The sequence below is a fragment of the Leucoraja erinacea genome, chromosome 4 (assembly GCF_028641065.1).
Source record: "Leucoraja erinacea ecotype New England chromosome 4, Leri_hhj_1, whole genome shotgun sequence".
Classification (NCBI taxonomy): Eukaryota; Metazoa; Chordata; class Chondrichthyes; order Rajiformes; family Rajidae; genus Leucoraja; species Leucoraja erinaceus.
In genome coordinates this window covers 19,914,927-19,930,533 of record NC_073380.1, presented here as the reverse complement: position 1 = coordinate 19,930,533, position 15,607 = coordinate 19,914,927, and the positions used below count along the sequence as shown (strand labels likewise).

Here is a 15,607-nt window from a genome sequence, read left to right as displayed (position 1 = left end):
AATCGCATTTCCTCAAGATGAGCGGTGTCCAACATACTTGCAATCCACATTTTAAGTGTTGGTATTGATGTACCCTTCCAAAAGTTAAGTATTATTTTTTTTGCTATTATTAAACCATAGTTAAAGAATAGATTTTGAGATGTGTTCAATTTATTCCCATCTTCCATTACGCCAAATATAATAATTTCAGTATTAGGTTCCATTCTTGTCTTGAATAATTTTGTAAATATTTCAAAAATATCATTCCAAAATCTATAAAGTTTTATGCAGGAAACTAAGGAGTGTGTTATAGTTGCATTTTGGGCTAGACATTTATCACAAGTGGCGGATATATTTGGATAACATTTGTTCAATCTTGTTTTTGAATAATATAATCTATGTATAATTTTAAATTGAATTAGATTATGTCTTACATTAATTGAACATTTGTGAATATATATCAAGTATTTTTCCCATGTAACCTTCGTGATTTTTATCATTAGTTCCCGTTCCCACTCTTCTCTAAGTACCTCTGTCGATGGTAGGTCTATATTTAGAATACTATTATATAAATATGATATTAATTTTTGTGAGAGCTTCAATATTCATTGCTTCTTCCAATACTTCAAAGGTTATTTTTTGATATCCTTGTATATATTTTTTCATGAAATCGCAAATCTGAGGATATTTAAAATATTGGTTGTTTTTCAATTTAAATTTTAATTGTAATTGTTGGAATGATAGTAGGTTTCCCATTTCGTACATATCCCCGATCCTTCTAATTCCGAGACATTCCCATTGGTTATATGTCTTATCAATAAGAGATGGTTTAAATAAAGGGTTATTCGCAATTGGCATTAACAATGATAGATTTCTTAATTTTAAAGATAATTTTATTTGTTTCCAAATTCTTATTGTACCATATATAATTGGGTTCTTCTTATATATTGTGTTATTCAGTTTTTTGGGGGAGAAGAGGATCGTTCCTATATTACAAGGATGGCAATCCTCCTTCTCCATTTTTATCCATTCTGTCTGTTGGGTAGAACTATCCAACCAATAAATCATATTCTTAATATGCACTGCCCAGTAATAATACATAAAATTCGGAAGTGAAAGTCCCCCGACCTCTTTTGGTTTACATAAGTGTTTTTTTGTGATTCTATGTGATCTATAGTCCCAAATATAATTAGTAATATTAGAGTCTAATTTAAAAAATATATATTTTGGTATATATACCAGTATAGACTGACATAGGTATAGTAATTGTGGTAGGAAGATCATTTTTATTGCATTTATTCTACCTAATAATGATAAGGGAAGTGTTTTCCAAAATTGAATCAGCGTATTAAGTTTATTTAATAAAGGTATGAAATTAGCGTTGAATAATGCTTTATATTTTCTAGTAATCTGAATACCCAAATATTTAAATTTTTCTGTTGCGATTTTAAATCTTCTGATGAAGACCGAGTACTAAAGAGGAGGGAGTCGGCAACAGTGTTCGAGAGGAGCCAGGCCGATCATCCCTTTATGGCAGAAGGTCGCTCCCACGTTGTCGCGGCCATATCCGACAGCAGGACTGGCTCGTCCGCCCAGAGAGGAGGAAATCAGACAGAGGGCTGGTAAGTGGACCTGCTGCGGGAGGCATTGGACCACTAGAGGCTCTGAAACAGCATGGGACTTGGCTGGACTGGTGCCATTCCAAGAGTCTGTGCGCAAGTACTGGACGTGGCCTACAGTGGTGGAGGACCAGTGGAGGACACCAACAGCTCCGTTTAGCTAGTGCAACCCTGCAACGCTGCCAGGACAACGGCTCACGTTGGTCAGGCCAAGAACCCGGCATTTAAAATAACTGGGCCTTGAAAATGGTGCTAAAAACTAGCAACTCTGTATACTGATGCAGTGTCTGAGATGCTTATCTAATTGCTTATGTATAGTGATATCTATACTGAGCTGATTATTAAAATGAATTTAATTGGACCTCGGTAAATGTGATAATAAAGTACCATTGAACCATCGTGGATGCTCACTGCTTCCATGGCATCCTGCTATGTCTGGGTGAATGCTATAATGTTGAGTATTCATTTATCCTACCCCTGTACTTCTCCAATATTTTGGTGCTCTCACCGACGCATAGTTTGTGTTCTCCTGCAGAGAGGGGGGGGAAGAGAAAGTTTTTGAAAAGGTTATTGGAAATATGTAGGCTTGCAATATAATTAATGTATATTAACAAAGCACAATAGAATGAAAATAGGAAGGTGATGAATTTAAAGCCATAATCATGAGATGGAGATGTTTGCAAAGGAGTTAGGATACAATGAGAACATGATGGCCATGTCATTTGTGAACAGAGAAAAGGAAGAAATTAGGGTACCTTAACTAACAAAAGGATCTGCTGCAATGTTTCCTTATCACTGCATTATACAAACATATGAGGTAGCATTTACACTAGCCAGAGAAGACTTGTGCAGCCTAATCCCACAGTCATCCTGCTGCTTCTTCTAGCTTTTAATCACCTTAGGTTCACTTCCAAATAATTTGCAGATAGCATAAGGAATCTTTTCTCAAACATCCTTTCAGGCAATGGGTATCCTTAAGACCAAAGTTGGACCCTTGAAGACTGAAAAAGGTGAATTTATTATGGGGATCAAGAAAATGGCAGATGAGTTGAAAAGGTACTTTGGATCCGCCTTCACTAAGGAGGACACAAACAATCTTCCCGATGTACTAGTGGCCAGAGGATCTGGGGTGACGGAGGAACTGAAGGAAATTCACATTAGGCAGGAAATGGTGTTGGGTAGACTGATGGGACTGAAGGCTGATAAATCCACAGGGCCTGATGATCTGCATCCCAGGGTGCTTAAGAAAGTGGCTCTAGAAATTGTGGATGCATTGGTGATCATTTTCCAATGTTCTATAGATTCACGATCAGTTCCTGTGGATTGGAGGGTAGTTAATGTTATCCCACTTTTTAAGAAAGGCGGGAGAGAGAAAACAGGGAATTATAGACCAGTTAGCCTGACATCGCTGGTGGGGAAGATGCTGGAGTCAATCATAAAAGATGAAATAGCGGCACATTTGGATAGCAGTAACAGGATCAGTCCAAGTCAGCATTGATTTACGAAGGGGAAATTATACTTGACTAATCTTCCGGAATTTTTTGAGGATGTAACTAGGAAAATGGATAAGGGAGAGCCAGTGGATGTGGCGTACCTGGACGTTCAGAAAGCATTTGATAAGGTCCCACATAGGAGATTAGTGGGCAAAATTAGGGCACATGGTATTGGGGGTATAGTGCTGACATGGATAGAAAATTGGTTGGCAGACAGGAAACAAAGAGTAGGGATTAACGGGCCCCTTTCAGAATGGTAAGCAGTGACTAGTGGGGTACCGCAAGGCTCGGTGCGGGGACCGCAGCTATTTACAATATACATCAATGATTTAGAGGAAGGGATTCAAAGTAACATTAGCAAATTTGCTGATGTACCAAGGGATGGGTGGCAGTGTGAACTGTGAGGAGGATGCTATGAGAATGCAGGGTGACTTGGACAGGTTGGGTGAGTGGGCAGATGCAGTTTAACAAGGATAAATGTGAGGTTATCCACTTTGGTAGCAAAAACAGGAAGGCAGATATTATCTAATTGGTGTCAAGTTGGGAAAAGAGGAAGTACAACGGGATCTGGGGGTCCTTGTTCATCAGTCAATGAAAGTAAGCATGTAGGTACAGCAGGCAGTGAAGAAAGCGAATGGCATGTTGGCCCTCATAACAAGATGAGTTGAGTATAAGAGCAAATTGGTCCTTCTGCAGTTGTACAGGGCCCTAGTGAGACCACACCTGGAGTACTGTGTGCAGTTTTTGTCCCCTAATTTGAGGAAAGACATTCTTGCTATTAGAAACATAGAAACATAGAAATTAGGTGCAGGAGTAGGCCATTCGGCCCTTCGAGCCTGCACCGCCATTCAGTATGATCATGGCTGATCATCCAACTCAGTATCCCGTACCTGCCTTCTCTCCATACCCCCTGATCCCCTTAGCCACAAGGGCCACATCTAACTCCCTCTTAAATATAGCCAATGAACTGGCCTCAACTACCCTCTGTGGCAGAGAGTTCCAGAGATTCACCACTCTCTGCATGAAAAAAGTGAAAAAAGTTCTTCTCATCTCATTGAGGGAGTGCAGCATAGGTTTGCGTGGTTAATTCCCGGTATGGCGGGACTGTCATATCCTGAGATAATGGAGCGGCTGGGCTTGTATACTATGGAGTTTAGAAGGATGAGAGGTGATCTTATTGAAACATATAAGATTATTAAGGGTTTGGACATGCTAGAGGCAGGAAACATGTTCCTGATGTTGGGGGAGTCCAGAACCAGGGGCCACAGTTTGAGAATAAGGGGTAAGCCATTTGGAACGGAGATGAGGAAACATTTTTTCACACAGAGTGTTGCGAGTCTGTGGAATTCTCTGCCTCAGAGGGCGGTGGAGGCCGGTTCTTTGGATACTTTCAAGAGAGAGCTAGATAGGGCTCTTAAAGATAGCGGAGTCAAGGGACATGGGGAGAAGGCAGGAACGGGGTACTGATTGGGTATGATCAGCCATGATCACATTGAATGGCGGTCGGTGCTGGCTCGAAGGGCTGAATGACCTACTCCTGCACCTATTGTCTATTGGGTGCCACGCTCTCTTCATTTTGCCCAAGAAACAACATTTTCTTCGACCAACTACATTGAGTTTATAAACCCTAGATCAGTCCATTTTTGGCCTTTTTTTTATAATTAGTCTGCAAAGTGGGCTGATTTTCAAAACTCTTACTAAATTCTTTAATTGCTCGCAATAGTCACCTTATCTCTTGAAAAAAATCCAGCCTTATCAGACACTAATTTCCAATTCTATGCTCAATGTCCATGATTAATTTATGATATTCTAATACAAGCCCTGAATCACCAGAACCCCTGGGTACAGGTGCAGAGAATACACCAGTTTCCCTTTAAGTTAGAGAAAATAAGTTTGTATACTGAAGTGATGGAGGGAAAGGAATTATTGAGTGCTGTGATAAAAGATGACAGCAGTGCTCTTGAATGGTATTGGGTGAATTGCAAAGATAATGATCTGTACTCACCCTTCCTGCTCTTGTGAGGTCTATTTACCTCTATAGCCTGGCAGTTCATTTGTCCCGGTATCCAGATGACTAACGATGGCCTAGGAATGCTCTTGTGGCTATTGGAGATCAGGAGCTCATCCTTTCTTTGTTTTGACTTTTTCTACCACAAACTCCAAGACGAAACTCAAAAATTAGGGATTTCCTGAAACTTTTTTCTATTGCCATTATATTTTGTAATTATTTGTGTAAGAATTAAAGCAAAAATGCAATTTTGTTTTAAGGGGAACAATCCACTTTTAATAAGCATTCAAAGATCCATCAGAAACTATGCAACTTGCAGTCATCCTCAAGATACACACATATACAAGAAACAACCCATCAATCATGTGGAAAAGTAGTACAGGCAATGTACAAGTCGAATCCTTGCTTCGGAATACCAGCCCACATATCACAATAAACTAATCAAAAGTGAGCACATATGTAAAATGCCAGAAAATACGGGGTTAATTAACTTATCCAAGCAACATATACATTTGTAAATGCACAATTCATGCATAAACATCTGTACATGCTTTGAACTATTTGCCTCAATTTTTTGTTCAGAGTTCTGCTCATCGAGGAAACTGAACTGTCACAATTCACTCTTGCACGGATGTGCTTTGTCCACCAATCACGTGATGTCACACTTCTGACACACTTACTGAAAATGCATCAAAAGGTCATGGGCGTCAATCTTATTCACAGTAAAACAAGGATTAAACCAGGCAGCATCAATAAACCATACCTAATGGACCCTGCTGACACATTGATTTTATAACAGCGATTCCCTCGCATTCATGTTTGTTTGCTGATCTTTTCATTATTGGTAGAACTCAAACATCACAGCGCAGCAAACCTACTTTCAGCATTTGCAGATATAAGAAAATTACAGTTGTGATGTATTAAAGCAAAGAGGTCCCAGTCTTACACGTTGTTTTGTTGCTCCTAGTTTGCAATATGGGTAAAATGTAGCACTAATTTAGTCCACTAGAAATAGATGAAATCTGAATTCTGAACACAAACCATTTTCAGAACGACACAATATTCTTTTTGCTCCATTATTGGGATTTAAAAATAATGAATATCCCATCATTCCATAATACATCAGGCTGCAATTATGGAAAGAGTAATAGTTAACAATTCAGTCAAAAAGCCTTTGTCACAATTTTAAGGAAGTAAACTCTTTCTCTTTTCATTGATTTTGCCTGACTTGGTGAATGTTTCCAACACTCAATTTTATTTTACCTATCTAGTCGCTAATTTAAAAAAATATTTTTTTATTCCAAAGGTCGTAAATTAAAAAAATAAATGATAACGGCATGATAGCAATGATAACAGAAAATATAAATATTAGAAAATACCACACAATGCATGTTTGTACCAAGTACAAACTGAACTATAAATATGCACACTTTTTCTCTTCTATCTCCGTCCTCACAGAGCTATAATAGACAATCCTTATTCTCAATTACCATATCCCAAGCCTTTATATTCAACAGATCATTCTTTGAAACTACAGCTACCTCCAGTTTAACTGAGAAGTAAAAGTTTTTAAAATTCTCTCTCAGTATTCCAATAATTTGACTTCTTTATCAACCCAACAACCATGCTCCGTGTTCTGGTAGCTTCTCTTTGACGCATACAAGATGTAACATCCGTTCTTCCATCCCATCTTCAAGGACACCAAATGTACTCTCTGGCTGGATTTTACCAGCAGTTCTTCCCAAATAGCTACTTTATTCTCATGTTCAGATTATTATGACGTTATAGTCATAGAGCCATAGAGCGTGGAAATAGATCCTTTGGACCAACTTGCCCGCGCCCATCAACATGTCCCATTCACACTAGTCCCACCTGCCTGCGTTTGGCCCATATTCCTCTCAAGCTATCCTATCCAAGTACCTGTCCAAATATTTTTTAAACATTGTGACAATACATGCCTCAACTACCTCCTCTGGCAGCTTGCACCTCTACAAGATCAACCCTCATGCCCTTTAACTCCATGGAATAAAGTCCCAGCATGCTCAACCTACCATATAGCCCTCCACAGTATTTTCTCTTCAACTATAACTTGTACCCTAATCCAATTGTCATTTTAGTTCTTCATCTTAGTCACAAACTGATTTCTCCAAGTTCAGCCACCTGTATTATTTTAATCTTTTTTTTAGGGTACTTAAGGGGAAGGATCATATCTTGAAACTGCATGTCTCACACTTCCAGGCCGTCACCGTAATCTCCATTTCACATTAGTGTCCATAATGGAGATTGGCTTCACTAGAATGGCTGCACATAAGTAGAGGAATCAGAAATGTGGCTGTTAATTTCCATTGACACAGTCCTACTTTGCCTCCACCACAGTCCCAAACCCCTTCAAATTGCTACGTTATTCATGCTTTCCTCTTACTCTCTTGTAATCACTTACACGTCTCCTGAACTCGCCTTTGATTTATCTCTTTGCCTATTAAATATTAGAATACGGTTAAGAGACTGGCCCATGTAGAGCTGAAAAATGCAGGAATTCAAAATGTTTAAGTTTTGATATCGCTGTGAGAAAATAGCCATTCTCTGTCCAGTGGGACACTAAGCATTCATACATTAGCATTTTTTTAGAAAAGTCAAAAGAGGATGAAAAATGTTTATACAAAAATATTTATACAGGGCTGTGGAAATAACCATGACTACTTTCCAAGAACCCAAAGAACTCCTACTATTTATCCTGTTTATGGCCCTCATTATTTTGTATGACTGTCAGGTTCCCCTCAGTCTCCACCTCTCCAAGGAAAATTCTAGTCTCTCCAGAACCTCCTTAGAAATGAAATTTCTATTCCTGGCTACATCCTGGTAAATCTCCTTTGTATCTTTACCAATGTAATCACGTCCATCATCAGTGTGGTGACTTTGCACACACAACTGCAAAGTTTTATAAAACTGTACTTGTCCTTCACACTCTTCCGATTTTATTGCCCAGCTAATGAAGTCAAGAATCCCATATGCTGTCTGCTACTTCATCTACCTGGGCTGCCTCTTTTAGGTATCTGTAGACTTGTGCACCAAGGTCCCTTTGTTCTTCCATATTCCTCAGGGTTCTGCCATTTGCTATTTATGTCTTACCCTTATTAGAACAGCCAAAACTGAACAAGAAATAAGACAAGTAGGAAATGCCATTTCTGATATAGACAGAAAAAGAAAGCAAGTTAGGTAAAGTTGGAGAATTTATCAAATCTAGAAAGCATCTGAGCATCATGGAAACAAACACTTTGGCCCAACTCATCGATGCAGACCAGGTTGCCTAACTGAATAGTGGGTAAAAACATCCTTAAAATTAGCCTTTCTCTAATTCAGAACCTTAACTTCCTTGCCTTGCTCCATAATAATCTTATAATTCATAGAGCTATGCCCAATACCTCTAAAATGCTCTTGCACTGGCACTCATAGAACAATAGAAAATAGGTGCACGAGTAGGCCATTCAGCCCTTCGAGGCAGCACCGCTAATCAATATGATCATTGCTGGTCATCCAAAATCAGTACCCCGTTCCTGCCTTTTCCCCATATCCCTAGATTCCGTTAGCCCTAAGAGCTTCATCTAACTCTCCCTTGAAAATATCAGGGTGGTGGTGCCTAGATCATACCTTTCCTATCCACATCCCTGTCCATGTGCCTTTCAGCTGTTAAAAATATTGAGTCTGGAAGGTTGCCACCTACCCATATGGAAGATGAGGCACTCAACAAAGTAGTAATAGTGCAGGAAGCCACGGAAAATGTGTCAGTGAGAATAGAATGGGTAATAAAGTGGAAGGCAGCCATAACCTCTGAGACATTCCTGTGAGCTGAACATTCAGCCTTTTACTAATAACGTTTCTCTTTCTGAGTTATGAGAAAGGATCTCAAACCCGAAATATTAAGCATTTCTCTTGTGCAGACAATGCCTGATCTGTGTTTCCAGCATTTCCTCTATTTCAGATTTCTGCAGTTTCTTTGATTTTCAATTCTAATCAATTACCAGTTTCCAAGGCAGTTAACTCATTTCTATTTATCCATTGCTAAATTTAGGATGGCATACTTTGTAAATTCACAAGTGCATTACTCTGCACAAAGTGCTAGAGTGACTCAATGGGTCAAGCAGACTGTGAATAACATGGATAGGTGCCGTTTTTGGTCGGGACGCTTCCTTGGACTTTGTATATGAAAAAGGAATGGGTGGGATGAGGGGTTAGAGGGAAAATTAGTCAGCAAATGGGACTGGAGCTGACATACACTCAATGGGCTAAATTAGCTTCCATCTACATCTTAGGAAAATATGAAATATAAACTAACTAGATCCAATGAACAGTTCCTTAATTGTAACTTCCATGTGATATCCTTCTAATGTTTTATGTACAAATATCTCACTTCACCCAGCAGCAATCTAAATATTATCAGCCCACTATAAAATACGTGCAAAATAATTTTGCATACAACATGATTACTTACCATACGATTCATATGACTCCTGACCAGTTCCATGACCATAATCATAATAATCCGATGCGCTGTAAACAGAGAAAGTTACAAGAAAGTTTGACTAAATTACTTAATCAGTTTAAATGCAAACTCAAGAAACATGGTAATTAGAGACAGCTTCATTTATTTCAAATCAATCCTCAAGTGACAAACATATTTAGTAATGAAACACATTGTCACCTCCCCCAACCACCAACTTCTTAGCAGTTTATTGTTGCTTTGTTCAAAACAATTGCAGTTAAACACTCTAATAATAGATTATACTTCTGGAGATTATGGGCAGGCATCAAACATCAATTACAGGTCCATTTTCGGGCACCCTTGGTTTCAGAGATTTGCCGTATTATCTGTTTTGCCAAAGCAGAGGTCACGGCCTTGGGGACCGAGATACAGGCCCGCCAAGTTGGCTGCGGAAGACAACTATGGGAATGGATATGCCGGCTCTGGCCGGGCTGGACTTTCAGAGCCCTGGCCACAAGAGGCAAATTCAACCCCCTGATTGGCTGCAGACACAACAATTACACACAAGAAATGCAATTGTACTTTTTGCTCAGCTTCCTGTAGCCTGTCCCCCTTTGCTTAGCCACCTGTAGCCTGTTGAGCCAGGGCTTCAGGTATACCCTCCACGCAGAACTTCACCTCCACACATCCTCTCCCCTAGCACAGCTGAATCCAATAGGCTGCTCTGCTACATCTTACCTTCTTTTTACTGGCTGCTCAAATAGTCAATTTAGTTCACTAAACCAATCTACCAGTTGCATTTTGAAATCTCCCGTTGCTGCGCCGAAATGGCACAGCACAGAAATACATTGACTCAACCGATCCAACAGCTCCTTTTTGAAATCTCCCACTGCCGCTCCGAAACTGAAATATACACTATTTTGTTTTTTACTCAACTGTGCTTCTTGGAAACAGTTACCACTAACCCACCAACAAACTACAAGCGAACCTCCTACTGATCAGGTCAGATCCAAGCACTAATTGCTGAACATCCCAACCCATGCACTCCCCTCCCCAACACACAATCCAAGCAATGCTTCACCACCTCGATTACTGGCAACTGCACTCTCAAGGTCTTGATCTCACACGGTCCCTCATCCCAGATCCTAAGTGCGCCACCAAATGCAGATCCTTTTCCCAACTACCTCAACCTCCTGACCTTTCCTTTGAGCACCAAGTATGTAATTAGCCTCAATGACTGAGGCCTAAGGAGCTTGCACAGATTAAATAAAATTGATTTTTTATTTAATCTGTGCAAGCTCCAGAGCTCAGCACTGAATAACAATGATATTTATATATGATGTTGTGAAGTTAGGGATATTCAATGACCAAAAGGAGATTACAGGCAGAACCCTTTATTCGATCTGCTACCTAAGTTCCCAGGTACCCTATAAGCAGACTGTATTTGTAAAATTTGATCACTCCTCCTGCAGTTGCATGAGTTGCTAACAAGTTTAGATTGTCCACAGCAGCTTTCAAAACCACCACCTCACTGCTAGAATCTTGAGATAACAAGTGACGGCAATTTGACAGTCGCCGGCAGTCTGCTGAAAAATCGCCAAAGTGGGACAGGCCCATTACAATGCCCCATTGAAATGGATATATAAAAATGGATAGCATACTCACTGTTTACCAACTGTTAAGATGATTGACTATAGGTTAGTTTCCCTTTATCTTTCTTGTCCCTTGCACTCATTAAGACTAAATTGCATTCCAAGAATCTTCGCTATAATCAAATAATGCTCTATTCTACTCACTGCCAGTTATAGAGGGCAATACATATTTATTCTTACAAACTCCATTCTTGCATCATGGTCAAAAGAATGACTAAAAAACATTATATTTGCCAAAATGTGCTTTGTATGCCAGGAAGTAATGGTGCAGTAATCTGATAATCTATTATCTGACCATTTGGAAATCCTGATGGTCTGGCCATCTGGCTCACCAGGTAATGTCTGCCATGCCATTATCTTTCTTGTCCATTGCATTAATTACGCCTGACTTGCATTCTAAGAATCTTCACCATGAACAAATAACTCTATTCTGCCAGTTGGAGAGGACAATTAATATTTTTGCTTACAAACTCCATTCTTCTTGTATCATGCTCAAAAGACTTACTAAAAAAACCCCATCATATCTACCAAAAAGTACTTTATATTCTTCTTATCGAGTCCACACACAAGATTCGAAGTTGTTCAGCCAGAGCTGAACACACTTCTCGGCATCTGCATACAATGGTGTCTGTCTTGCGCTTCTTGCACTTCTTGTGCGTGGTGGTGGAAAGATTGGTGAAAACAGGGCCGCGACGTGAACGCTCTTTCCTTGACCCCAGTACTTTATATGCCAGAAAGTAATGGTGCATTAATCTGATAATCTATTATTTCACCGTTTGGAAATCCTGATGGTCTGGTCATCTGGCTCACCAGGTAATGGTCTGCCATCCTCCCTTTCAACTTGTTGCATGTCTCAATCCCGTGTTTATTTTAGACTCATTGGGGCACTTCCCACACTCTCCCTTTAAATATGCTGGCTGTGCTGGTAAATTTACTATAATATTGCTTCGATCTTCTGATATCACTGGAAGCCGGTGTTTTAAAAGGTAGTATTGGCTTTTGAAAAAACTTTATTGAAAATGTGCACAGAAAATGACCAAATTTAATGAGGAGTGGATGGGCAAATTTATTTTTAATTTCGCTAGCGATTTCACTTTTACATTCGCATATCCACTCCTCATTACATTTAGACATTACATTTTTCTGTACACATTTTTAATAAAATCCTTCCCCCCCCCCCCCTCACTCATTTTTTCACCTCCTGCTGGCCAGCCACCATAACGGCTGTTGGCGCACGGCTCTCGTCCTGAAACGCCAACATTTTTCACATTTCGCTAGCGATTTTCGCGCTGCTGCCGCCCGGCTCTCCTCCACTTCCACCTCCCCCCCCCCCCCCCCCCCCCGGGCCCAGCTCTCTCACGCTGGCGTAAGGCACAGATCGGCTGGTCCCCCCCCGCTGCTTTTTGGCATCCCCGCGGGCTTACACTCTCCGAAAATCCCGCGCGGCAACGGCCTGTTGGCCCGCAGGCACATTGAGGCCGTACGCAGCGTCTCGACGTCGTACGCAGTGTCTCGACGCAGAGTCTACGGAGTACCTATCGCGTGGTGTTGCTCAATGACGTCAGACCACCTCCCCCTTGCAACCGCGCGTTGCAGAAACAGATTACATTTGCATATCCACTCCTCATTAAATTTGGTAATTTTTCTGTACACATTTTCAATAAAATCCTTCACAAAATGTACTGTTTTCTTTAAATCAGCAACTGTTGACGTCACAATGCTCACATGCCGACCAATCCAGGCCCACCTGCCTCCAGTATGCCTCCAAGTACGCTAGCGCCACGCATCCCCCCGCCGGACTCCATCCCACCCCACCCGCCCGCCCCCCGCCACCCCCCCCCCCCCCCACTTCACCTCTCTCCCCCCTTCACCCCACTTCGCCCTTTATCTCAGACAGAGCAGAACGCCGGCAGTTGCCAGAACCGCAGCCGCAGTTTTCCCGCTGCAATATTTAGTTTTCAGCTTCTGGCAACTGTGCCCGACCGACCTACTTCAGGACTTCAGGGGAGAAGAGATAAGGTGACGGGCGGGCGGGGTAAAGGCGCAATGGTCCTTCCTATATTGAACTCTGCTGCTGCTCACAGTCTCTGATGGGGCTGCTTTCACAGACTTAGCCATGAGTGCCCCCGCGTTTAACCAGGGCTCTGGGAACTCGGCATCTGATGGGGACGAGGAGGCTTCCAGAGGGAAGGCAGGGACAACTTAGAATCCAGCAGCAGAGAAACTTCGTAAATGGATTCATTCCAGTGAATACAGTTCGGTAACAACCCCCCCTCACCACCCCCCCCTTCTTCTCCCCCCCTCACCCCTTAGCTCCTCCCATCCATACCCCCCTATCACTCCATCCCCCCTCTCACCCCTTTCCCCCACCTCTCACCCTCCCTTCCCCCCCACCTCTCACCCTCCCTCTCCTCCCCTCTCTCCCTGTCTCTTGCCCCTCTCTCTGTCTCTGCCCCTTGCCTTTCTGCACTCACTCTCTACCCCCCCCCCTCCCCCCCCCCCCACCCACTCCTCCCTCTCTAGAAGCGCCTGCGAGTTGGGAGCTATGCGTCAGTAGATAGGTCCATTATGGGGTAAAAATAGCAAATTAATAATATTCATATAATATCAAGGGGGTAGTTAGCGTGTGTGCGGGGGGGTGGGGGGTAGTTAGTGTGTGTGACGCCGCATGCTGCCCCCCCTCCCCGTAACCGTACGTTGGGGGAACAGACCCAACGGGTCTGCACTTGGTCTAGTACCTATTAAAAGTCTGATCTTGTACGTGTAGTTATTTATTTGTGTGCGTGTGTGTGTGTATAATCACATCTTCTCGAAAAAAACGACACGCTAAAGGAACCATTTTTACATATTCCGGTAGAGATTTTCCCCCTGCTGTCCGAAATCGCCTTATCTATAAAATTATCCTTTATTTCTCGAGTTATTAATGAAAATGTTCAATAATCTGAAAAAAAGTTTTTAAAAAAACGTCACCCCCCCTGACCACTCCCCCCCATACTCAGGCCCTGCCTGGAGCCTGCAGCCAGGAGCGAGGGATCATTGCGTTTGGAAACCAGCCCTCCCCGTGATGACGCACCCCCACCCCTCAAATTCTACCCCCCTTCCTCTCTACCCGGCTCCTCCTCCCGCTCCCTCTCTGCCCCCCATGCCTCCCATGGAGGCTACAGGTAGGGTACGGGTGTGTTGGGGGAGCAGACCCTCTGCAATTGGTCTAGTAAGTATTAAAACTCTGATCTAGAATGTGTGTGTGTTTATGTGTTATTACATCTTCACGAAAAATCTACGCAGTAACGATAAAATATTTATTTACATATTCCGGTTGACATTTTCCCCTTCGAGTCCAAAATCACCTTATCTGAAAATTCCATGCTTTATTTCTCGACATTACAGAAAATGTTTAAAAATGTCCAAATTGAAATGATAAGCTTTCGCAGATGGCATCACAATGGGTCTGCTCGGGGCCATCTTCAATGTGTTGCAAGTGACGTCACCCCCCCCCCCCCCCCCCCCCCCCCCCCCATCCTCCCTCCTCCCCTCCATCACCCCCGTTATTCAAAAGACGTCGCTGGAGATGGTCAGGCCCTGGTCTGAAGGGGCCGAACTCGCAGTCCTTTTGCCGATGTCCTCCTGCCGGCCGCCTCGCTCGGAGTCCTCGTGTCGGCGCCTGGTGGGGAGGCTGCTGCTCGGGTCGACGCCGGCCCGCGGCCTCCCTCGAGTACACGTCCGCCCGCTGCCCTCTCCCCTCTGTCTCTGCCCTCTCAGTCTCTGCCCTGTTTCCCTGTCTCTGCCCTCTCTCTGATTCTGCCCACACTTTGTCTCTGCACCCTCTCTCTGTATTTGCCCCCTCTCTCTCTCTCTGCCCACTCTTTCTGCCTCCATCCCCACTCTGTCTCTGCCCCTTCTTTCTCTGTCTCTGCCCTCTCTGCTCTCTCTCAGCCCTCTCTCTCCACCCCCCTCCCTCTCCCTCACTAGCCGCGCCTGCTCAGTTGGGGGCTATGCGTGAGTGGATAGGGTGGGTATGGGGTAAAAGGAGCGAATGAATAATATTAATATAATATCAATGGTGGTTAGTGTGTGTGGGGGGGGGGGGGGGGGGTGGTTAGTGTGTGTGTGATGCCGCAGGGTGCACTCCAACATGTCCCACTTGGTCTAGTAGTCGCTATTCCTCAGTAGACTCCCTCAATCTGGTTGTCTATTCCTGCAAAGTGCTTCCATTTTTTGCTGGTCAAACCTTCAATTTCCTTTGTCATCTAAGGTTTCCTAATTTTGCCATGTTTGCTTTCACCCTTACCACAATCTGCAGATCAAGAACTTTTACTTTGAAAAAATTCCCTCTTGTCATTTTACCCCAAGCATCTGTTCCCATTCTAATTTTGCCA

At 42.6% G+C, this 15,607-nt stretch overlaps 1 protein-coding gene across 9 annotated transcripts in view; it reads right to left on the bottom strand.

Annotated features, from left to right (window-relative positions):
• LOC129696203 (KH domain-containing, RNA-binding, signal transduction-associated protein 3-like) overlaps positions 1-15,607 on the bottom strand; it is a 177,098-nt gene that overhangs the window by 12,319 nt on the left and 149,172 nt on the right. For all 9 annotated transcript variants that reach the window (XM_055633854.1, XM_055633858.1, XM_055633860.1 and 6 more), the window contains one exon: positions 9,589-9,647. In XM_055633854.1, the coding sequence (XP_055489829.1) occupies positions 9,589-9,647 (59 nt within the window). The remainder of the gene's footprint in view (positions 1-9,588; positions 9,648-15,607) is intronic.